The sequence below is a fragment of the Canis lupus genome, chromosome 30 (assembly GCF_011100685.1).
Source record: "Canis lupus familiaris isolate Mischka breed German Shepherd chromosome 30, alternate assembly UU_Cfam_GSD_1.0, whole genome shotgun sequence".
NCBI lineage: Eukaryota > Metazoa > Chordata > Mammalia > Carnivora > Canidae > Canis > Canis lupus.
In genome coordinates, this window is record NC_049251.1 from 1,725,236 (window position 1) to 1,749,362 (window position 24,127).

The following is a 24,127-nucleotide window of genomic DNA, read 5'->3' on the forward strand; positions in this document are numbered from 1 at the left end:
GTTAAGCTCCTTAAAGGAGTTTTACATCTCTTAAAAATGTTTATGTATTTTTTTAAAGTATCTGTACTTTTAAAACATGCATGCAGTACAGTATGAGTTCATTTCCATACTCCAGGAAGTTTGGAATAAAGCTTCGTGCTCCGCTGCTATAACAGTCATAACTATCACTGTTGTCTCCGTTCCCGCATGAAGGATAAACTTTTCATGTATTTTTAAATAAAATGTTTATTTTGGAATAATTTTAGGTTTACAAAGAAGAGTCAAAGACAGTACAAAGAGCCACATACTTTCACTTGGTATCCCCTAATGTTCTTATGCCACACAGAAGACATACATGACACACTTATCAAAACTAAGAAACCAGCACTGGTATGTCACTGCCAGCTAAATTCAAGGCTTTACTTGGATTTCAGCAATTTTTCCATTAGTATTTTTCTTTTTCTTCCAGGATCCAATCCAGGAATACCACAATGCATTTGGCTGTCCTGCTTCCCTGGTTTGATCTGGTCTGTTCTTAGACTTCCCTTGTTTTCCATGACTGACAATTTTGAGGAGTAGTGGTCAGTATTCTGTAATATGTCCCTTGATTCAGGTTTGCCTGATGTTTATCTGATGTTTAGTAAACTCTTTTTCAATCCATATGATAGGGACTGGTCTAGCTATATACATGCATATACATATATATACATATATAATTTTTTAAAAGATTTTACTTATTTATTCATGAGACACACAGAGAGAGGCAGAGACACAGGCAGAGGGAAAAGCAGGCTCCCTGTGAGGAGCCTGTTGTGGGACTCAATCCCAGGAACCCAGGATCACAACCTGAGCCGAAGACACTCAACCACTGAGCCACCCAGGTGCCCCGTGACCTACCTATATATGTGAATGATCCTTCTTGAAGAGTATATCTCATGAAGAGAGGTCCCACGTTACCCGGTATATGGAATCCAGACTCTTTGTGAGAATCTTGTGACCTTAGAGCAAGACTGATTACTCAACTGCATTTAATTTCACTGATTTCACTCACTTAGACTCCTACTACAGAAGACTAGTGTTTACCACAACTGAGTCACTCTAGCCTCAGAGGAAGCTTGATCTTCTCTACCTCAGGTAGAGACAATAGGTAATCAATAGAGGTGAGGAGAAAATATGTAATCCTTATTTTTTATCTGAAGAAGTACCATAATCATGAGTTGGTTAAAAATACCAGCTTGGGAGTCAGGCAGACCTGAACCTGAGTCTGTTAGCTGTGTGACCTTGTCAAGAACCTTCATATTTCTATACTTGGCTTTGTCATCTGTAAAATTAGCCTAATTTCAGCACTTAGGTCACAGAATGGTTGTGAGAAGTTCCTGTGTTTTTTGATGTGCACAAACATGTTCGCAGATGTAAAAAAAAAAAAAAAAAATACCGTGTAGTGTGAATTTATCCACATTGTGTTTAAATTCAGTTGTTTATATCATGCATAGAAAAACATATCACCTGGCACAGAAACACAATGAAACATTACGTTAATAGTGGCCACCTCTGGGTGATGGGGATCATAGAACACATTCTAAACCTTTCTCAAATGTATGTGTGATCAGGAAATAAGCAATACATGTGGAGAAAGAAACCCTGTGTGACTTGAGAGCTCTAAGTGCCCAGGTGTCTCTGTGCCAGATCTCAAACCGTAATGACATGGCGCTGACCTCCTAGTCACTCAACCTGGCTGAGGTTTTCACTCACACTTCTTACTCAGTGAGAACCGGAAGGGCCTCTCAGGTGAAGAGGGTGAACAGCTCACCCTAGGTCACAGGACTGCAGAACTCTCTCCCTCTGACATCTGGAGAATTCTCACAGGTTGGTCCCTCCCACCTGGGAAATGTGGGCGGTTTGCTCCATTAAATCCTATAGGGTTACAGAGGTTGAAACAACCTGTTCCCGTTCTCTAAAAACAATCATCCGAGGAGAGGAGTAGAGTGGGTGGTGAACTGAGGTGCTTTGAAAGCTGGGCTGACAGCTTAGCCGTGGCTCCGAGAGGTTAAGTGATGTACCCTAGGGTGCTTGACAAAGCCAGAGCTCAGGATGCTAGATTGCTGCTTTCAGGTTTGCATGCTGGGACTGTTGACCTCTCTACTCAGCCTGGATTTTAGGCTTTAGAAGGAATAAGGAATGATTTCCTCTGGAAAGTCAGCCCCCTCCCTATGGTATCACCTGCATGTCTTAAGGGCTGCTAACATCTTTTAGGGTGTGCTTTCCTATTCTTCTGTGTTCCCCCAGATTGCAGTATTCCTGGCCACACTGGCCAGTTCTGAGGATTTACCTGATGACCCAAGACAATGAGGAGGCTTATCACTCAGCTCACCTAGATGGCCAATGCCAAAGCATCCTCTTTTGATTGAGAGACCAGCTGATGTAACAAAAATTCAGCTTCCAGTATAATGAATAGCTGCTTACTCACCCCTTCATGCTTCTTACAAAGTCTCAACTCCTTTATGCTTCCTTATAAAGGAAAGGAATGAGGCCTTTTTATCTGTGAATTTTTTTCCCCTAAAATAGAAATGAGATCCTGCAGAATCCTCCACCAAGGGAAGGTCACCTTTGTCTTATTTCAATGATGGCATGCATGCCCGCTTTAGGGTGCTCATTTGGGGAATTCCTCTCCATCTGTTTCTCTCTAGCACCTCCTTTCAAATATTTGTGAAGTCTTTCCTCTTACTCAGGCTCTTGTTCGAGTATTCAACAGGAATGACCACCAAATGACAAGCTTCTTCAAGCAGAGTTTCTGCCCAGGATGTTTCTAATTTGGTTCTAAGTTTAATGACAGGTGTGCATGGGGGAGGGGGGGAAGGAGGTGGATGTGCGGAGCAGGCAGTTCAGCGATCATACACAAGATTATCATTGCATTTTTTCCCCAAATTCCTGCCCTTTAAAGAAGAACTGGAATGGGAAGAAAGAACTGGTGTGTTCAAATGTATTCCATCTTAGAGTGCTACTCACAGTGCAAAGCTCACAGAACTTCAGGTCTTTATCTACCTGCAAATCTTCCCCTAAATGCACAATAAGATATTAAAGAGACATTATGTGGCCTATTGCATAATTTTACTGTTTAAAAGAAAAGGAAAAGAAAAATCACAATTGAATAGGATCACAATTGACATTATTTAGGGTGGGGAATCCTTAATTCAAGGGAAACCAAGTCAGCCTAATGCCCTACTTTAGAGTTAGCTGTCAGTGAACTGGACCAGTGCCAGAGAGGCACTGAGTTAATTAATCAGGCACTTGCCACAGATCTGTGCTGCCCTAGGTCACATCTGGCTCCCATGGAGAGATATTCAGAGGACAAAACAAGTAGGAAGAGACTCAGAACAAGAGGGATACATAGTACCAATGCCTGGTGTCTAAGATGCACATTAACACGTTCAAGCACAGTGCTCTGCTCCTGAGGGTCTTTTTAGTTTATCAGATAACGACCAGGCCCTGCCTGAGTGGAGAGTCAGCCACATGGCTCCTCGGCTGCCATCTGAAAGCAGCCAGCAGGTGACCTGTGCCAGGAGCCTGACCTTGATGCTTAGTTGTGAGGATGTGATCCCATGTTTCTAATGAAGTTAAGGACATGCAGTTAACAAGGTTCCCCTAGGCAATACACAAAAACAAAGAATGTATTACATCTAGGAGATCACACCCATCGCTGTCACAAATTCAGCCTAATTGGAATCCAATTTTTTAAAAACTATTTGTCACATTTCTATTAGCCACAGGGGTCAAGCTTTTTTATGCTCTGTTCCTTTGATGATAAACAGACTACCAAGGGACCCTTCAATATGAGTTTAAGATCTGGATTAGTATCTTCCATCTCCTGGTTTTGAATTTTTGAAAAGCACTCATTGAGGAGTCAAGCAGAGGGCCACAGAAAGCATGACCCTCAGAAGTATCCTCTAAATGTTGCCCTTGGCACTGTCCCTGCTAAACCCAGCTCCTTGGATACTGACACTTGGTTTCTCTAATCCTATCTAGTAATAAACAAAACGAGATCACCAAACTCCACCTAAATGACTTATCATGTAAGAGGGGAAGAAGAGAGATCTGCCTTTGAAGAGTCTGGTGAATAATTTGTGTAAGTGTACAAACTCACTAGAATGAGGAGCCTAACCTGATCTTTATCACAGAATGGGTGCTTCAATCTACAGTAAATGCTACCAGAAATGCCTTAGACAGAGGAGCAATCAAGGAAAACAAAGGTACCAGCGAGCATTACAGAACTGCTTGCCCAAGAAGCAACGTGCTATTCAGGTATTCCTGCCAGCAAGCTCCTGGGCGCTGCCACTCATGTTTGACAAACTGATCCTGTGACTGGAGGGCGGTCCATCCATTGACCTATGTTTACAGAATTTATCTGTGGCCACAGCCAAATGCAAACTCTTAGTCTGAGTCACCCAAGATGTCTAGGAAGAGGAGGAAGCTATTGGCTTACCTGTGCTGGGAATCATTCTGGTCTGTAGATGGTATCGTCAAACACTCATCATGACCATGGAAGAGACGTACCACGTGCCCACCAAGTAGGTATCCTAGTGAGAGAATTATATTCTACTATGAATTTATGGGAAGCTTAGTGATGAGAACACCATGTTTAAAAAGGGTAAATAAATTCGTGCAGGTCTGAGTCAGTTATGGAAAACACCAAGAAAGAAGCATTTGGAAAATGACAGATTCCACCAATTCTGGCCTCAGGAAGAAAAGAGAAGAAGTCAAAACAATTCTAACATAGAAAGCTAAATAGGATTTCAGAGATGACAAATCCAAAATCAAAATCAAAACGTAGGGTGAAAATAGTATCAACTCCTATTATTAAAAGGAAAATGACATGGCTACTGTGAGGAAGATAAGGATTTTCCAGTTGCTTGGGAATGAAAATACATCCAGCATAAAATTCTTAGATAGGTTCTTACAGTCTTGATGGATATATTTTGTGACAAAATCCCAACCAAATTGCAGTCACAATAAAGAAAGAGGATACTGGGAAGGACAGCAAACTGTTAAGAGCTGTCTTAGGAGAAGTTAGCTTTTGAATGCAGGTAACAGACACAGATCAAACCTGGATGCTCATCCCACAGCACTGAAGGGAGGCGAAAGGTCATTCCACAATCCCACAGTGAATGAGCCTCTATCAATAAGCACTTAGCTTTCAGCATAAGGAATCTCAACAGCCATGGAGTTCCGAGGTGTATGGGAAACAGTGAGCTTCAAGGACATGAAAACCCCTTTTGTCTTCAAATAAGTTCTGAGCCTTAACATACTAGGAGAGGGACACCAGTCTGAAATTTACCTTATACAAACAAATGGAATTTGTTATCACTTTGAATAAAAAATTCTCTAGACTAGTCTGTTCTCAGGAGACATATGGACTTAAGATGCTCATGCCTGCATCAGGACTTTAAAAAAAAAATCACACAATTAGATCACTTTAGGGGCTACCAAACTATTCTGGATGTTGAATTAACAGTAAGAATGAGAAATCATGCCAGAGGAGAAAGGGTTGTTTATCAGTGCATCTTGTACAAGGACAGTGTGATATTCCGAGTTCTTTTTTTTTTTTTTGAAACCCAGTGAGGTAAGTTCTTCTTAAACTCCGCTCAAATATTCAGAAATCTTTTCCCAATTTTCCTCTACCTTACTAATAGTTCCAGTTGTATCCTTTTTTTTTGCTTTAAAATAATTCAGGATATACTGTAGGGGATTTCTTAACAGGCAATTTATTTAGAAAAATTAAAACCTTCCATGATCATGCTCTTGATTAAACTCTGTCATCTCAGGTTGATGAGGCCATGCCCCCACTTGGATCCACTGTTTGCAGTCCTCAGCCTCTTCCAATCAATATTCTATTCACACAGAGAAAACCGCCAAGTGCTGGTATATCACAGCTCTTCCTAATTGAACTCTATCAGGGCAATATTCAGGAAAGAAGGGTCATGATGAGGATCACTTATGCTCTCATGGCTGAAGTGGGCGTCTCACCAGAGGATGCTGAGAGGGCAGTTTCTGCCCGTCCAGATGACTCCAGTGATGAGCTACCCAGGCACTCACCACTTCGATAAGAACCTTTTTGACATGATTTGCAAACACTTCTAAATTAATCTCCACAAGTCATCTGTTGAAACTGAGAAATAATTTTATTCCTACCGTGAAAATAAAAAATTTAACACGGAGAAGATTCATTCAAACCTTCCTTGGGGAAGATTGAAACCCAGAGCTTCTTGATTCCTGATAGAAAGGGAATGACAACAGACTCAAGGTGGTGGATTAGTTTTCATGTAAAAGAAGAGGGCTAAACATAGCCTGCCTTTTAAAAGCCTTCCACAAGTTGCTGAAAGAGTTAAAAATCTGTCATGTCTTGACTATTCAGCTTTGTTCTGATGCCTTCTGAAACTGGGGCAGTGCCTTGACACCTTTCGTTTTCCCTCTATTTTCAAACATCTTGTAGAATGTCTTTCCTAGTTTGAAATGAGTGGGCTCAGGATTAAAAATCTGGTTAAAGCCCCAGTATACGTATTTTTAAAAATTCTGATCTTGCTGTAAAGTGCTAGAATATAATATGGTTAACCTATTGGTCAATGGCATTTGATTATTCTGCTCAGCTGTGACTTTACCCATGAGTAAGGTAAGGCCAGTATATTTGTTCTATAACTTGAAAGGTGCGTTGACTCTGCCTGGCTTCAAGAAATAGGATATGTTGAACAAACTTTGATGATCTTATTTCTATGGGAAAAATAAAATACTGAGAAAATTTTATTATTAAATGGCCCTCCATAAATACAGGTAAACACATGGAGAGAGTCCTTCTTCCACCTGTACAGAGAGATGCACTGGGGAGAAATAGCAACAGCATCGACCTCTTGAAAAATAAGCTCCTGTAAGGCTGAAGTTGCTGAGGCCTATACACTTATAATGAGTAATCATAAATGAAAATGAAAAGTCAGTGGGAGAGGGAGTGTCTATCCAAATCCTGCATGCATATAGCACTAAAGCAATGGTGGGCTCTAAAGGATTAAAAGGTATTGTCAGGAACACCCCCACATAATCAGAAATCAGGGCAGAAAATAAGCCACCCCCACATCAGAGAATGACATTCTGGTGAACTAAAATAATGCTAGCTGTGTAGCAAGACATTAGGCAGGAGCTGGGAAGCAGCAGAAAATGTCAATATATACAGCTCAAGACAGACTGGAAGGCTGAGGGCTGAATGCATGTAAAAGAGCACACCTTCTTCAATGCTACTTCCTGAGCACGTAGGGTGTACATTCCAGAGTGTTTGCATAAAAGAGGCGTCCACTTGTATGTTCCCATTTGATACTGAGAGATGCTGCAGCAGAAACAGAAATGAGACATGCTTTAAATCACCAGGCCAGTCCTGACAGAAGCAGCTCACCTAGAATCTCAAGGATTGAATTAAAGAGTCTCACTGTCCTCAGACTCTTTCCACATAGCCTGTGGGAGGCTGCTCTACCCCATCTAGAAGCAGCTTCAAAGTGGGACACTTTATTCAGGGAGGAGGACGTTTCAGCTACAGAAGTGGCAGACAAGTGTTGACTTCATCCCCTTAGCTGGATCCCTAATTCAACAGGAAGTCACAAAATGTCTCCTCTTGTTAGGAGAAGGGAATTCACAAATGGCAAAAATGACTCCCAACTTTTGGCCTAGGCAAAGTGAAATCTGCCCACAGGATTGGTGCTGAGAAGATTGAAAGCTTATCTTATCTCTGACGCTCCTCTGATATTTGGACACCTGAGGGCTTGATGTCAGTGACACCCAGCACCCAATCCCCAGGTGCAAAATCTCACCTGCACCTTTCAACCCTTGTGATATCCCACTCACCAAAACATTTTAAATTCTCCATTTTTCCAACATAAGCTTATTTTCCTCTATCCCGTTCTTTTTGGCTTGTTCTTTACTGGATAAGAGCTGAAAGCCATGTGAGAAATTTGTGGTTAAAGGTAGCTAACGTATAACTGATTTTCTTAGGAAGTGCCTGTGGCACTTTAGCAGGGTTGCTGAGCACAATGCCTTAATCTGAAAGGACAACTAACAGTTAAGTTCCAGCCCCATGATAACATGGGCAGGGGAGAGAACTAACCACCTACCTCTCCAGTATACTGTGCAAAGGATTCTTATCCCACCCAACCTATTGTAGCTCAGTTCACTTTGGCCATTAGTTCCTAAAAGAAAATATTCTGAAAATGAAAAGATGACTGTTAGGAGGTACTTACAAGGTATCTTTCAGAGGACACGCTGACAAGGATGAGGTCATCACCAATTCGAACTTTCTCTCCCTCGGATCTCTGTTTGGAAGCGGGATGTATGGTCCACCAACAGGCTTCTCCTACATAAATGCTCCTTGAATTAGTCATTGTTTCATGGAATCCAGCCCCTAATTCTGTCCCTGTTCTCCTTTCTTCTGGTAACAATCCATTAAGAGCATTTGCACACACATATACTGCTCCAGGCTTCAATCTCTAGCCCCATAGCCACTTGACTATGTCTATCACTTTTGTTTTCTCGAGTGACAGAAAGAGTGTTTGGAAGAGAGTATTGGAGGCCAGAAACTATCGAAGCCTTTGAGTATTTTTAATACATATAGAAACATGCATTCTTCACAGGCACTAGAAATCTTTAAGAATTGACTTCACTGGTCTACTGACTACTTACACACTTTTATCTCTGCCATGCTTTCCATGAAACTCTACTAAATCAAGAGTGATTCTACTAAAAAATCAGAGATTTTCAAAAGGCCTAAATCTACAAAGACCAGGACAGCAGGTGAAAAGTTGATACCAAAGAAGAGAATGGACAATTTGGAAAAAGGAAAGCAGATAGATGCTTTTAGTGAAGAGAAAGCTAAAACCCAATTCTTTACAAAAGTAAGAAAATGGAGGAAAAGTTGATCGCAAGAAATAAAGCCATCCCTCTACATCTTTCCCAGAAAGTCTCTGGAACTAGAGGTAAGTTACTTATAAAGGTAGCAGTGGAAGATGGAGTTGAAAATAGAATTGACTAAAAGCTATTTAGGAACTTTTATCTCCTGGTATCCTTTTTCTGTTCCCTGCACAGCCAGCTGAGTCCTCCTCCTCTACTACCCTCCAGAAGATTAGGAGTTAAATCGACGGAATGACCAACCATCAAAGTTCTGGTTTTGTAATACCAAGCGCTGTCAAACAAGAAAGTGAAAAGTATTGCTAAAAATAGAGAATCATTAGAGTTCTATGCCCTGATTAGTAAAACCCCAGCTCCGTTCCCCTCTGCCTCCATTCCTCACACACTAGCTGGGTTGCCAAATCTCCCCTCCCCTCAAATTTAAGGATTCCTCTTTAGAGAAGCCAAGCTACCCAAGATAAAACCTACTGCTGTGTTGGCATCTCCAGTGAGATGCCTAGTCCATGCCAGATTAGCCAAAAGTAAGGCTTAACAGATGGCAAGCCACAGTCACACACACTCAGGGTGTCTGGTCAGCTTCTACTGCCTTGATCTAAACATGAATGGCAACCAAGGATTGCCCAACATCTGAGCCAAGTCACTAACTTGAATGGCAAGAACATAACAGTGGGGAAAGAGAGTTGCAAAGATTATGGACAGCCAAAGAACAAAACAGTGGGGAAAGAGAGAAAACAAAGATTATGGAGAGCCAAAGAACAAAACAGTGGTGAAAGAGAGAGAGCAAAGATTATGGAGAGCCAAAGAAAACTTTTTAAAAGTCATATATTTAATAATCTCAGAGAGGTAAGAAAAAATTACATTCATAAAGTAGCAATGAAAGTTCCATGAATGATCCCTTGGGAGAAAAATTCTTTGATTCTGAAAGAGAGAGAAAGAAACAAAAGGGTTATAGGATCAAGTTGAAAAAATGTCTCCCCAAAAGAATGAATAGAAATGGATTAAAAATAGGAGTGAAGAGAAAATTAGAAAACCAATCTAGAGGATTTCCAGAAAGCATGAACCAAGAAAACAAAGTCAGGAATTAGCAAAGAAATAGTATTGAACTTTTCCCAAAGCTGGAAGACAAGCATTCAGATCGAAAAGGCCCACAGATTCCCTAGCGCAGTGAAGACAGACCCACACCAGGGTCCATTCTCGGGAGACTTGGAACAAAGATGGAGTTCTAGAAAATAAAGCAAACAATTTTTTTTCCCTTTTCTCAAAAAGTCTAAAGTCATTTTATCAATGTAAAAAGAATGGACATACAGGACTTTTCTGGTTATATGCTCTAAGACTGACAGCTGGTTTATATTTAGAGGCCAACTTATAATCAGTGACTGTGCCTCTTCACACATTTTGTAATTGTTAGCAAAAGTTGACAACACCTTAAAGGAAATTATATTTTAAGAATAACACTTTAGCTAAAAGCAAAGCAACCTCATTTCAAATGCAAATATAATCTTATTTTAAGGGAAAAAATACAATGGGCAGAGGCAGGCCCACTCTCCTACTCTGTACAAAAATGAGAAGTAGAGAGATAGAGGTTTTCCTCGGGAATTCTCAGACACCCCTGTGTGTAATACCGAGACGGCAGGTGCACCTGGTTTAAACTCTTCATTTTTTTTTCCTCTAGATATCTGGAAAATCAGTCAATTTGGGTCATTCCCTTATGAACTGACACAGTTTTGTGACAATGGCATGGACTTTTGTCCTTTGACTAGCCAACAATGGCATCTCCCCTCCTATTTGGGAGAAATGTCATGATATTAAAGACTGTACTCAATTTAGACTCTTCCTGTAGTGTGATCTAGGATGTTTTCTCTTCTCTAGACTCTATTTGTTACTGTCCATTTTCCAAGCCTTGGGTTTCTACTTTACTATTTTTTTAAAGATTTTATTTATTCATGAGAGACACAGAGGGAGAGGCAGAAACACAGGCAGAGGGAGAAGCTGGCTCCACGCAAGGAGCCTCATGTGGGACTCAATCCCGGGTCTCCAGGATCACACCCTGGGCTGAAGGCGGCGCTATACCGCTGAGCCATCTGGGCTGCCTGGGTTTCTACTTTAAACAGGTTCTACCCAACGGTCTCCCAGTAAATTCTCATTCTGCTTGAGTGAACCTGAATTAGTTTCTGCCATTTGCAACCAAGAATCTTGATTGACATGTAGCTTAACCTGTAAATGGAGCACAAATTCCATATACATTGCTCTTGATGGATGGTCAGATTACCTATGAATAGTCCCAGCCACAGAGAGCACCCAACACCCCAAGACCAGCTGTTACTCTGTTGGATAACTGCAGATATTACAAAGTGGTTTTCTTCATTGAGGGGAACTATGCCTCCTTTCAACTTCTATTCATTGCTCCATGGGTCTATGCAGTGACCACAGCAAGTCAGACCTTCCTTTGGTATCATAACTTAAGTATATGTAGTTATATTGGTCTCTGTTCTTCGTTTCTGGTTTCCAGGGAGAACCTGCATCATCCTGGTCACCATCTTTCTTAGGATCCACCTCCTAACTGTCAATATTTTTGACTGAACTCAAAATAAACTGCAATAAAGCCAACATTTCCCGAAGTATATGACTGCAGTGAAAGCATTATGTTCTCCTTCACTCATAGTTCCTATGTCTCTATCACACATTGTTTCTTATTCTCCTAAATTTTACTAGACCTCTCTCTTGACCTCACTGGTTGGTTGGCTTGGAATCCCAAATGAAGAACATACTCAGTATCCTTAAGCCCTTCGCCCGAGACCCCCTGTTAGCAGGAGAACTGGGAATGTGGACTTACCTGTAGCATGTTCCCGTAGACCTACATCAAAGGCAAGTTTATCTGTCTGGGATCTTGATGTGGTCAAACAAGTTAGATACTGTGAAACAAAAACAGATGCTAGTGAAGTCACATGCTTCCATCAGGTCCTGGCACCTCATTCACTAGTTGGTTTCCAGTTGTCAATTGCGACACTGAGCTATTGAATAAAGGACTTATTCATTGTATTTAGTGGTATATGACACCTTTGAAATATACCTTTATAGTATATTTAAAATCTCAAAGATGTTCTTATCTGATGACCCAGGGATTTAACTTCTAGGACTATATGCTACAAAAATAAGTTTGAAATTAGTATCTTGGCATATTTAATAATATGCTTTAGTTCAAAGATACCAAGGGACTTTTATTTTTTTTATTTATTTTATTTTATTTTTTTTTTAAATGTTTATTTATTTATGGTAGTCACAGAGAGAAAGAGAGAGGCAGAGACACAGGCAGAGGGAGAAGCAGGCTCCATGCACCGGGAGCCCGATGTGGGATTCGATCCCGGGTCTCCAGGATCGCGCCCTGGGCCAAAGGCAGGCGCCAAACCCCTGCGCCACCCAGGGATCCCCCAAGGGACTTTTAAATTGGAGACAAGATAAATGGAATATATACAACCAATAATAATGGAAAGGCTGATAAATGTTGGCATTTCATTTTATGAAATAAGTTGCCATTAAGAGTTTATCAAGAGTGTGTCACAGCATGGAACATACACAACATAGCACATCTGCACAGGTAATAGGTATGCAAAATTTAAATGCCTGGCCACTAGGCTAAAAGGAATTACACCAAACTGATAACTGAAGTTGTCTTTGGACAGTGGGAAGGACCATGATGACTTCTCTCACTTATATTTATTTTGTTTTCCAAACTTCCTATGAGCTTCAGAACTTCTCAGTGTCTAGGCTTTTTTTTTTTTTTGCCCCCTAATTATAAAAATACATGTGCATAAAAAAAAAATACATGTGCATGTAAAACTTAACAATGATATTTAAAATAATTTATAATGGGGGGGAGGAAAAAACCCATGGCCTGTTCCTTGCCTCCTTTACTGACAGGCACAGTGGCTGGTTTTGGAATTAGACTGGCTGGTAGATAAGCACTTAGAATGTACTTTCTGAATTCTACTTTTACTTCTCTGCAACAGGAAAATGGAAAATCATTGCATTGTCCAAAGTCATATTTCACCAGATTCAGTCTCAGAGCTGCTCCTAGAAAGAACTACCTAGTATAGAGTTTATGTTAAGCATGAGTTGGATTTTTGGGAGACGGGGGACAGTAAATCTAATATTAAATAACATAATCCTTCAGCTCTCTACCATGCTGTTAGCCTGAGTTTTCAAATGCATAAGTGTGCCGTTTGAAGTTTCGTTTAGGTCTATTTAGATAGGAGAAAAGAAGTATTAAGGGTTGATTTACTTCATGGATAAGCACTGGGTTCTGAAAAATACACAATCACTTCTCAATTCTAGACATCAGGATACAAAGTTTCCCACTTTCTAAACGCCCCTATCTCCCGCTCCAGTAACCTTCCATTTGGTCACATTTGTTCTGTGTCCTTTGCCATGAAAGACTACAACAGATGAATGTTCAGGCTGAAAAGGTCAACTTCTTACCAGTTCTAAGGAAAAAAAAAAGCTGCAATAAATAAATTATTTAAGAGGAAGCTGCTGCTCCAGTTGCAAATGTGACAGTTCAAGCTTCGAGATGAACTTTGCAGCATGCTGCAGGTGTAAACGTGTGAAGATGAAGTCTTGAATTAATGTAACATTTTCCACTAGGGCCAGACAAAGACGACAAGCCTTCCTCACACTGAGAGCAAGTGACGATGACAGATGCAGGGACAGGAGCAAACATGATGAGAGCTGGCACGTCTTAGGCTTGATTGGGATCACGATATTCTCCTTACTACATCCTGCCAAAGATCTACAGCATCTGTATTTTCACAAATTGTACTGGCCTAAAACTTGAACAATTTTCCTCAACTTGCATTGGGTTATCCCCATTTTGGTTCTAGAACCCTAATTACTTAAGCCTGATGAGCTTTCTGTGACTGCCCTGGTTCCTTATCTTCCTACTGCCTCTGGATTAACAGGATACCTTCTAGTTATATCCCAGGCCTAGCAGCAGTGGATACCATCCCATTTCCTATAGCTAGTAAAAGAGTTGACATTTCACAAAAATCTTGTTTGATTTTTTCTCCCCTATCCTGGTTATCCTTGTAGGCTCAGGAAATCAGCTATTTCATGGTTTATTTCTTCATCAATTCAACAAGTATTTGTTGAGCATCTAGGATGTCAAGGCACTGTCCTTGGTAGGCTCAGGTTTAGTTAAATTAAAAACAAGAGACACGGGGTGGAGAGGAAGACGGTCAGACGTTAAGCGAATACAAGAGTGCAATCGTGTGAAAGAAATGGGAAGCCCATGTGTTCTGATGGTTCACATTCCAAGTGACCCGGCTGTTCCCGTAACCTGGCCACTGGCTGGCTTCCCGCTTCCCGCTTCCCGCCGCCTCCCGTCCCCGCCCGCGCGGGCCCAGGGGCTTACCATGCCGCTGAAGGAGTGCCGCAGGAGGACCGCGTGGCCGTGCAGCAGCGTCCGGTGGCCCCCGCCTTGGGCCGCCTGCGGGGAGGGACGGGCACGCTGTCAGCCGGGCCGCGCGTGGCCCCTCTGACAGCAAAGCAGGGCGGGCCCTAGGGAGGACAGGCCACAAGGGAAAGACCACTGCAAAGCTCCCAAAGAATTCATTCGAGAAGCGAGTGGCCAGCCTAGGGGCGTGGGGAGACTCGTGACTACAGCCATGCAGCATCCTCGGGAGCGGGCTGTGGGGCCACACTGCGTCTGGGACACCCCCAGATGCCGCAGGTGCCGCTTACCTTCCTTTGAAACTTCTCAGAAGCGTTCAGAGTGAGAGAGAGAAACAAATGTGACAGGACTCTAGCCTAGTGACAGAAAGCAGCCCGGGGGTGGGGGCCCACGGTCACAGCCTGTTCCCTGCGGTCTGTTCCCTCAAGATGCTCGGCCTCCTGCCCCATCACTTACACGGCTCCCACCTACCCGGGTTTCACCTTCCAGCTCAGAACCCAGGACTCTCAAAGGGCAACCGGTGAGGCCCCTGCAGACTCCTAAGCGGTGTTGGGGGCCCATCCCGGCCCCTTCTCTGCCTCCTCAGGCAGCCCCACCCTGGCTGTTCACCGGGTGGCAGGCCCAACCAGGAGGGGCGGCCTGACAGAAAGCCACCGTATCTGTCCCTCTCTCCCTCAGTCTGCACACTGTCACCATCGGAACTGAACAGCGCACAGTAGGAGGCTGTTACCTATTGTAGCTGCCCCCCAGTTAGTAATACGGGAAAACTGAGATCTACGAGAAATCACAGCATTTTTTGGCATCGACTTTTTCAATTTCTACCTGAATCTCTTTCTATCCTGCTACCCTTCCCTCAGAGACGGTCACACGGTATTGATCGCACAGCCCTCTTAGGAAAAAAAAAAAAAATATTTAAGCACAGGAGCCTCCATCCCTAAATATGCACAAAAAGCATCCAAAGTCTGAGAAGAAAAATCAATCATAGAAATTCTAACAATTCCCTCTATACGCCAAGGGCACCTGTTAGGTACCTCATTTTATTTCAATCTGCAGACCAGCGGCCCCAGGGGCTGGCCTGAGCTGCTGCTTCTCTCCTGCACCTGCCCACCGCCCTCTGTCCCTCGGAACAATGAGCGACGAAGGGGAAAGCCGGTGTGGAGAGAAGGCACAGGTCTGAATAACAAGGCCTAGGGTAATTTTATTTCAACTCTATTTAGATTTAAAAAATTGCCTTGTCAAAGAGATCATTTTTCACGTCATACCAGGAGCCTAAAGAAAGGAAAAGTGATAGACTTGGTGTCATGTTTTTTAAAAAGCTGATAACCGTTTATCAATGTGGCTGTACTTTCCTCCCAGCGATGGAGATATTCAAGAGCTCCTGAGACTTCAATAGGATGCAGGAGTTAAATGTTCTTTGTCCCCTTTCTGCATTTCTTGAAATCATTCGATCTGACTTCAGCTGCTGTATTTACAAACATGTCAACAGCTATGTTAAAATTAGCCAGACCGAGTGACTTTTACAGCGTCAGTCTGATTATTTTCCCTGCAAATCTGCGATATCCTAAGTTAACTGGCAGCGCACGACAGCCTAGGTGCGGGTGTGTACTCCCAGACCAGGCCTGCATCTCATCTGTCCCAGCGTGAAACATGGGTCACACCCTCGCCTTTGTGCCCATCAACGCAGCGAGTAATCTTAAAAGGAGTCAAGCGTTGCTGGCCACACAAGGTGGCACAGGAGAGCTCGTGCCCCTCCTCTTCTCTGGCACCGCTGCAACCGTCTCCTGGCTCTCATGTCCTTTGTCATGGTGCCGACAGAAAAGTAGAGAGGCTACGTGCAGGTGCCCCACTGGGACTGAATGGGACAGCGGGGTGCAGAACCCTGCAGAACCCGAGAGGCTTCACATCCTGCCTCTTCCCTCCACTAGGGCAGTGCCTCTGTGCTGGTGGCACACCCGCGGGCTAGAGCAAAAGCCCTGGACCTGGCTCTGTAGCACTTGCTTCACTGGGCTCGGGAGGAGCCTGGGAACTGGCATTTCTGTCAAACTCCAGGGCACAGGACTCCAATGTTGCTGGCCCAGTGATGACACCTCGGGAGCCACTGCCTCAGGGATGATGCGACATCAGTGCCTGGAAGAGTAAGGAGCTTTCTCTGCAGAAGCTTCGGTGATCACCATCCTGGGGAGCTCTTCTGGGCACATACCACACAGAGGTGCTTTAGGTGACTTTACAACTCATCCTCATGGCTCTACTAAGTGGGAATGATTCCCTCCATTTATAATGTGAGGAATTTGAAGTTCAAAGAGGGATGTGGAGGTTGGGCGGGAGGAGAGGAAGCAGACTTCCAGTTAACTCCAGAACCGAGCTCATCTCTCTCTCGTTTCTGTATTGTATTCATTCACCTACTGTGTACAAAACCAGTGTACAAAGTAAGCAGGGCAGCAGGACAGGGAGCTACCTCCTCTGCTCCTAGAGGAAGGTGAATTGCTACAGCTGAGATTCAGTGAGCACCGAGCATACAGCAGGCACCAAACTAGGCAAAGTGCTCTATGCGAACGATCTCGTCTTATACTTGTGGTTAGTGCTGTGACGTATCTACAGTAGTTCTCTCCGTTTAACAGCAATGCACATGGAGGCTCAAAGACGTCACATAATGTGCACAAAGTCACACAGGCTCCAAGTGCACAGTCGGGATCTAACCATATGCTGTGTCTCCCTCCTGGTAGTCTGGTCTACAAAGACTTCTGTATAAAACAACAACAACCTTGCTACAAATAGGAGACCATCTTCCTGTTAAAAGAGGTAAAGAGCATTGGGATAGGCCAGGAAAGTGTTGAGGAACGGCTTTATGGATAAGGTTGTTATCCTGACAGGTGGGAGGGTTGAGGACCAATGATGGTAGGAGAGAGGAGCCCACAGGAGCAAAGGCCTGGAGCTGGAGAGCACGAAGTGCACATGGGGACTCGCGGAGTTTTCTTTTCTTTTCTTTTCTTTTCTTTTCTTTTCTTTTCTTTTCTTTTCTTTTCCACTGAGTTTTCACAACTGGCGCTGAGGGCGGATGAAATGGGAGGGAACGTCTGGGGAAAAGTCAGGGCACAAGCGCAGGGCAGTCTGGTTACAAAGGGGCACAACGGGCTGCTCCCAGTGAACGGGACCCTGCTGTAGGTTTGGTCGGTTTGATTTTTCTTACTGAAGCAGGTTCTTTTCTTTCAGATTTTATTTATTTATGAGAGAGAGAGAGAGAGAGAGGCAGACACACAGGCAGGGGGAGAAGCAGGCTCCATGCAGGGAGCCTGATGCGGGACTCGATCCCAGGATCCCGGCTGGGGTCATCGCCTGAGCTGAAGGCAGACACTCAACCACAGAACCCCCCAGGGTCCCTAAAGCAGGTTCTTTTTTAAAGGCGTGTCTTTTAACATACGTTTGGCAGATGACCCTGAGTGCACAATGTGGAAGAGCTAGAGGTGTCAAACCCTCGGCACAGAACTGATGGTTCTTTCAGTTTCCATGACAACATGGGAAGATGGACCACAAACCTTGGTGTCGTCCTTCCCTCCCTCTCCCTCCGCCATGCCCCACAGTCGAGCCGGAGCACCTCTGTGCCATCTCTGGAATACATCCTGCCCCCAGGGGTTCAGTGGCCCCCTGCCACCGGTGGCATCCCCGCTCCCCACGCCCTATTGTGGTGGGACCCGCATGGCAGCTGTAGCCACCCTGTCACAGCGGCCAGCCACACGGAAGGGCTTTCTAGTTGGGCTTGCCCCGCTGTCACCCGGCTTGGCGAGGCCCTCACCGTGGCCTCTGAGACCCGGCTTCAGGACCCGGCAATCTCTCTCTGCAAGAGGCCAGACAGTATTTTAGGGTTTCTGGGATACGCGTGGTCTCCTTCATATGGTCTTTTTTTTTTTTTTTTAATTCCAGACAGCTTTTTCAAGACTTTAAAACTGTTCTTTCTTAGAGCAAGCCCCTACCTGGAGATGGCCACTGGACCCGGCTGCTGGGCCCCACTGTCCTGGGGTGGGTGCCCTTCCCTCCGAAGGTGTCACCTACCACCGGTGCGCTCCCCCACCCCACCTCTGTTCGGCCTCCCAGGCCTCCCTCTAATTCAGGCTGCAAGGCTCCCTCCTGCCACAGGGCTTTGACACACAGGCTCCCCCCACCCAGAATGCTCTTCCTCCTGCATCCTCAAGACCTCTGCCCAGCATTCAGTTCCGAGCTCCCAAATCTCACTAGAGGAGCATTCTCTGATCACCCCTTCTAAAAGAAAAACCACCCTTGCTCCATCACAGTTTGCTGCTATATCATTTCTTGAGATATTTGTTATTAGCTGATGTGAATCCATGTTATTTTTGATACGTACCCATCCTCTGCCACTCCCAAGGATGTAAGCTTCAGGAGTCTGTGGTGTCCCCTGCCATGTCAGCACCACCTTTATCGGTGCCTGGCAAGGAGGAGGCACCCGTGCGCATCTTTCCCGAATGGATAAATAATAATCACACAAAGTGGTTCTTTTATTTCCCTTCTACGGATGGAAAAAAGAGAAACTTCCCCATCATCGGCTTGTAGGCAGTGAGCTTGGATTTGAGCCCGGGTCAAACTACACGTTCTACTAACTCTTTCCGCAATTTGACTTCAATAATGGAATAATATGCCGGGAAAGATGTGATCTGCTATACAGAGCACTGCGCGGTCCCGGTGATAGGGGACCCCAGGCCCCAGGACGGCGCGGCCTCTTCGGGATGGCAGTCCTGTGTTGCCGCAAGTGACCTCCACTGTCATCAGGAGCAGGAGGACCTTGTTTGGTGCCACCTCCCAGGACAGGGTAGGCACAGCTAGGCTGGCAAAAGCACCCTGATGCCATGTCCAGAGGAAAAAATGTTCCTCTAGCTTCTTAATTCGATCATCTTGCCTGTAACGTTAAAGTTAATTCCACCACGGACTTTCCATGTGATGGTTAGTTACCAGAAGACAGTGCCTCCCAGGGAGGTAAACCTGAGATGGCAACCAACACTGGGTAACGGTGCTTTTCCCCAGACACAAGTAGGAATTTCAAGACTATGAGATCTCTAAGCTACCTTCCTTTATAACCTGGAACCCCAGTTCCTCTTTGGGGGTCCCAGACTCAGGGAGAGCTCTTTGGTGGAGGTAACATAACCCACGAAAGGCTTCAGGGGCCCCCTTCTGGGGAGAGCGTGAAGAGCATGAAATCACTTATTGGATGTGGCTGTGCATACTTTCATTTCCCTTTCCTTCCCTACCACACTTCTGTCCTACTCTTTCAGGCTATCAAAGAAAAAAAAGAAAGCCTTTCTAGAAGGTCACAGAGCAATATTCCCTGAGCATGGGAGAGGCCCTTTATATTGCCTAGGACAACTGCATTTCCTTCAATACAAGTGACAACCAATAATGATGCCATGTAAGTGCAACAAACAAACAAACAAAACCCAGTAACACCTAACAGTATGAACAAAAGCAGGTAACTCAATATTTTTAGTTAGAAAGCATACCCAAAGATTCTATTCATGACTGTTAAAAAAAAAATTCAAGTTTTAGGAATTGACTTAGATGAGTCAAACCCTCAGAATGAAACCACAAGCCTTTATTCTATAATATATAATTTGATTTGGTGGAATAGAAAGGTATACTTCATTACAGAATAAGAATACCAATATTTTTAAATTCTATTATTCTAAATTTAACTTACAGATTTAACACAGTTTAAATGAATATTCCAATAGGGTATTTTGGAAGCTAACAAAATTGCTATAAAAGCATTGAGGAAGATCCACAGGAAATATAAAAGATTCTGGATGGAAAACAGAATTAAATATTTCATTTTAAAATTAAATTCTAGAACAACTGATATGTAATAGAATGGTCCACATTCTTTTACAGACCTACTACTTATCTATGCTTTGAAGTAACAGATGCACTCAAAGGACACAAAAAACAGATAAGATTGTACCAAGATCACCAAACTTCAGAACCCTGGAAACAACATTTAATGACTTGCAGAATACTTTGTGTCACTGTGACACATGGGTAAACATCTTGTCCAGATGTAAAAAAAATACTAAAGCCTCAAGTAAAGAAAGAGGCAAAGGATATGAATAAATGATTCCTATCAGGAATAAGATTAAAACACATGGATGGGATTTTATCTCTTCTAGTAATGAAAGGAATGACAACTAAGGCAATTCTTATACAACATTTACATCGACCAAATTTGCGGAAAAAAAAAAAAGGGAAAAAAACAATGGTGCCAGAGCTGCAATTTAGCTGGTGTGATCCTGTCCAAGGTGACGCTGAGTACAGCCTCCTGACATGGCAATGTGGTAACGTATAAAGAAGCCATAGAGAGGTCCATGACCTGTGCTATAGTCGTTCCACTTCCAGAACTAGTTCAAGAAAAGCAAAAAAGTACACACACTGTTGTGATAAGAGCATTAGAACGAAGGCAAATGAAACATCTGGCAAGGGCCTAAATATCCAACAGAAAACTGTTATCTAGTACATCATGGGCTTTCTCAGGATGTTGTATCCTGCAGCCATTAAAGACGACAACCGAGGCGACCAGAATGCAAGATGCCTTCAGCTGTTAGGTATATGCAAGAACGGTAAGGAAATGTATAAAAATGAAATAGCCATTGGTTGGTTACAGAAGCATTGGAGACTTTTCCAAAATTTTAACACTACCATCACATAGTTTAAATAAAAAAAATTCATGTGTGTTGCGGGCAACCGCTGTTGCATGTGTTTGGAGAAGTGGGGTGCCCTAAAAGTGTTTTGTATATTTGTTAAAACTGCACTGCTTAAGGGTATCATTGGCTTGCCAGATTCCTCAGTAAATGCCTTTCCCTGCCTGAAGGGCTGATGGCAAAGCACAGCAGCATGCCTTCCTTTTGGCATTGATCCAGGGTCTAGCTCTTTCCTGATGGCAAGTATTAAGTGGAAACCCAGGGAGTCAACCTTTTTCCAAGACCCTCTAACCCCCTCCTAGTTCCCTCGGGCCTAGCTCCAGACTCCAGAGGAAGAAAATCTCTTGCCATAGAAATTCACTCCTGCTTGAATCCTCAACATGCTGGTTCTTCCAACTGCACTTTGAGGATCCTTCACCTTAGATCCCATCCTTGTTCCTAGACACTTGGTTTTTCTAGTCATCTAAATTCCCTTACTATGTGTGACATCCTGAAGAGCCCATGAAGGCCACCAAACACTTTTCTTGACCGCCTATTGTGGATCAGATACTCTACTCTCTGCTGGGTAACTGCCAAATCTAGCTTTTCCTGGGCTTCTCCCTCTTGGCATACAAAGACACTACAGAAGCACAAGGGACCATTTCTTTTAATTTGACACATTGATTTTCCATTTGGATTGGGATGGTTAATATGGATCTAAAATACATAGGGAGCCCAGACCAGTGGCTACAGAAAGCCACATGTTCAGGACAGAATCCCTTGAAGGGGTTTGCCCTGTAAGAAATCCTTCAAGTGAGTCTGGGGCAACTCAACCAGGGCAGTGCAATCCTTCAACTTAAATGTACTTGAAAGGAAGCCAAATTCTTGGGATTGTTTGGGGGCCTCTTGGGATATTGTTAAAAATGGAAATAATGAAATAGAAGTTTAATGAAGTTTAGGAAAGAGGAGGAAGAGGGTACCATCTGACAGCCCCACTTTCCCAAGTTCAGTGACCATGGCAGTCTCCTCAGCTGCCTTTGAAAAAACAGGCCCGCGTGTCAGAAGCTGTGAGGTGCAACAGGACCCCCAAGAGAAACGGCTGGCTGAAAGCCTATGGCAGTCACTGCTCTTCTGCTAAGTGCTCTTGCAGCAAGGTAAGCAGGGAGGTGGGACTCTAGGGAACCCCATCTCCCATACTCTCAGTGTTTTCCCCTCTCTTCATCTCACATCACAGGCCTGAAGAACAGAACCCTCCAAGAGCTATGCCTAAAAACAGGCTATTCTCCGTTATTTCATTTTTTAAGTAGGGAGGATAATCAAAACCAACACTCCATCCCCAACACCTACCACCAATGCTGAATTTACCATTCCCACAGTCTAGAATTCATTCCATTCAGCCAACCTGCCCTCTTAAAAGCACCTCAAATTATTTGTCCTGGGTGGGAAGCCTCTGGCAATCTCATTTTTGTTCAGGTCATAACTTTCCCAGCCACGTGGAAGTATTTCAGTACAAAAAGATGAAAGGCCGCAGCCTGATTTGAGAAACTAAGTTCTGGGTCATGAGCATCATCTATAGCTAGAAGCTGCACAGCAGGGAGGTATGCTGTTCCAGGAAAAAGCCCCTCCTACACTGATGTGGCCCAAATCTCACATGGGTTTTAGTAAATAAAATCCGAAAGATGGCTCAGGTGAGCTGGGGATTGCAGAGAAGCTTCTGTGGTGACCCAAAATTTCTTCTTCCTGTGAGCACTGAAACCCATGAAAGAAAAGAGTCCTTGCCTGGTGCAGACTTAAACTCTGAACACCTAGCTGAAGACAACTGAGGAATCTCTCCTTTCAAGTCTCTAAAAATAAGTTTTTGATCCATGAGAATCTATGTAGACGTGTACAATCATTTCCTCTCCCCTCTCTCCAATCCATGCAGTTTGGGGAAAAAATCCAATTGCTTTGTGAGGTTCCCACCAGGGCCAGCATTTCACAAACACATGTGTCTGAAACAGGAGGATAAGCATTTTCCATGGAGGGGAAAGAACTGGCTGTTGGGATGCCTCCAAATTCAGCAGAGGGTCATTCTAGATACATCTGTCTTTGAACATAGATTTCCCAGGGAAACCTGACAGCCAGAATGGCAGCTCTAACACATGTTTCTTTTTATGGTATCTTTTAAGAGAACAAATTGACAGGAGATATTTGTCAGGGTAGTAATGACATTTAGATTGATGGCAAGTATACTTTGGAAAGAGGTGAAGCAACTATCTTTTTTCCTTTGAACTCATATTTCCCCCTTTGTCCCATAGAAGACTAACAGACTTCTAAGAATCTGACATTATCAACTTCATTCTTTACATAAAAGAACCCCAACTGTCAGATTTGTTTTCCAGTCCCTGCTCTGGTTTTTATTTGAACCACCCATGCTCATCACTCCTCTGACCTCTGATGAAACGGAGGACCCATGGCCACACAGGGTCAAGACTAAGCTCTCTGCCCAATCATGGCCTTTCATCCCAGCTAACGTACCCTGAATATTTTCTACCAAGCGTTTAACATCTGAAAGGTTAGATTACCTTGACATGAATAATCAAACACTATATCTAATCTATTTCTCTAAGAAAAAAAACCTGTTCATTTTATGGATAATAAAATAGGAGTAAGTTTTTGTATCATAAAACCGCCATTGAATCCTACTGTGTGCAAACACTTTTACCCATGTGGGCTAAGAGGCTGAAAATGAAATCAATTCTATTTTGATCTTTGATCCTCCTTCCTTTCTTTCTCCTGTACTCCTTAACCTATTTTTTTCTCTCTTGTGAATGTCTTTTCATTTCCTGTACCAGCCCCAATTATGGTCTTGCTGGACAGAGACCAATTCATCCTGTTCTCTCTATATCCATACAATATGCCCAGGGCCATATATCTGAGCAAAACACACACACACACACACACACACACACACACACACACACACTTTCCTTGAAGTATATGAAGTGGTCTTGGGTGGAGAAGCTGATTCCTAAGAGTTCCGTGTGTATATGGCCTGTGTAAGGATAGGAAGACAGGTGCCCCTAATACCTTCAATTTGTTCTGCTCTGAGAAC

General features: G+C 43.5%; 1 protein-coding gene across 3 annotated transcripts in view; it reads right to left on the reverse strand.

Moving 5' to 3' along the window:
- RYR3 (ryanodine receptor 3) overlaps window positions 1-24,127 on the reverse strand; it is a 518,005-nt gene that overhangs the window by 274,221 nt on the left and 219,657 nt on the right. For all 3 annotated transcript variants that reach the window (XM_038579912.1, XM_038579911.1, XM_038579910.1), the window contains exons 4-8: window positions 14,321-14,395; window positions 11,747-11,825; window positions 8,250-8,362; window positions 7,246-7,345; window positions 4,460-4,553 (exon numbers count right to left, since the gene is read on the reverse strand). In XM_038579912.1, coding sequence (XP_038435840.1) covers window positions 4,460-4,553; window positions 7,246-7,345; window positions 8,250-8,362; window positions 11,747-11,825; window positions 14,321-14,395 — 461 coding nt within the window. The remainder of the gene's footprint in view (window positions 1-4,459; window positions 4,554-7,245; window positions 7,346-8,249; window positions 8,363-11,746; window positions 11,826-14,320; window positions 14,396-24,127) is intronic.